General features: G+C 45.5%; 1 protein-coding gene across 1 annotated transcript; it reads left to right on the top strand.

Moving 5' to 3' along the window:
* Window positions 1–21: 21 nt before the first annotated feature.
* Window positions 22–695, top strand: LOC111238771 (vomeronasal type-2 receptor 1-like; the record flags this gene model as incomplete). Its single annotated transcript, XM_022768448.1, has 3 exons — window positions 22–99; window positions 294–417; window positions 502–695. Coding segments are annotated over exons 1-3 (390 nt in total), but the record flags the coding sequence as incomplete, so codon positions are not given.
* Between the last annotated feature and the right edge of the window lie 192 nt (window positions 696–887).

Here is an 887-nt window from a genome sequence, read left to right as displayed (position 1 = left end):
AGCTGAAGAAAGTAAATTTTTCCCAAAATGGTTATGATGTGTCATTTGATGCCAACGGGGATCCTGTGGCCACATATGAACTGGTCAACTGGCAAAAAAGTAAGATTGGCAGCATTGAGTTTGTGACAGTAGGGCACTACGATGCATCACTGCCAGTGGGCCAGGAATTCCGTATCAACAGAAACCTCACCTGGGTGGAGGGTAGCACACAAGTGAGGAGCAATAACATAACATCTAACAGCTGTGTAGCAATAATTCATATCTGTGTGAGTCTGTCTGTGTCTATGTGACAGGTGCCTGTGTCAGTGTGTACTGACAGCTGTCCTCCAGGAACCCGAAAAGTGCTGCAGAAAGGAAAACCCATCTGCTGTTATGATTGTATACCATGTCCTGAGGGAGAGATTAGCAATGCCACAGGTAAAATAGGTTGATGTTTTCTGATGCATATCTACAACCTCAAATATATGACTGCTAAAATTCATTTTTGATTTATTTTTTCAGATTCCCCTGATTGTTTCCCTTGCCCCAAGGAGTTCTGGCCTAATGCAGAGAGAAACAAATGTTTCCCCAAGCCTGTAGAGTTTCTTTCCTTCGATGAGGTCCTGGGAATCATCCTGGCTGCTTTCTCAGTTGGTGGTGCCTGTCTCGCCATGATAACAGCGGCTGTGTTCTTTCGTCACAGGATGTCCCCGATTGTCAGGGCCAACAACTCTGAGCTGAGTTTCCTGCTGCTCTTCTCATTGACTCTATGTTTCTTATGTTCATTAACTTTCATGGGAGCACCCTCTGAGTGGTCCTGCATGCTGCGCCACACAGCGTTTGGCATCACCTTCGTCCTCTGCATCTCTTGTGTTCTTGGGAAAACTATAGTGGTGTTAATGGCCTTC

This window comes from Seriola dumerili, unplaced genomic scaffold, assembly GCF_002260705.1.
Source record: "Seriola dumerili isolate Sdu_G_001 unplaced genomic scaffold, Sdu_1.0 BDQW01001619.1, whole genome shotgun sequence".
In the NCBI taxonomy this organism is placed as follows: domain Eukaryota; kingdom Metazoa; phylum Chordata; class Actinopteri; order Carangiformes; family Carangidae; genus Seriola; species Seriola dumerili.
This window is presented reverse-complemented; position numbering and strand designations above follow the sequence as displayed.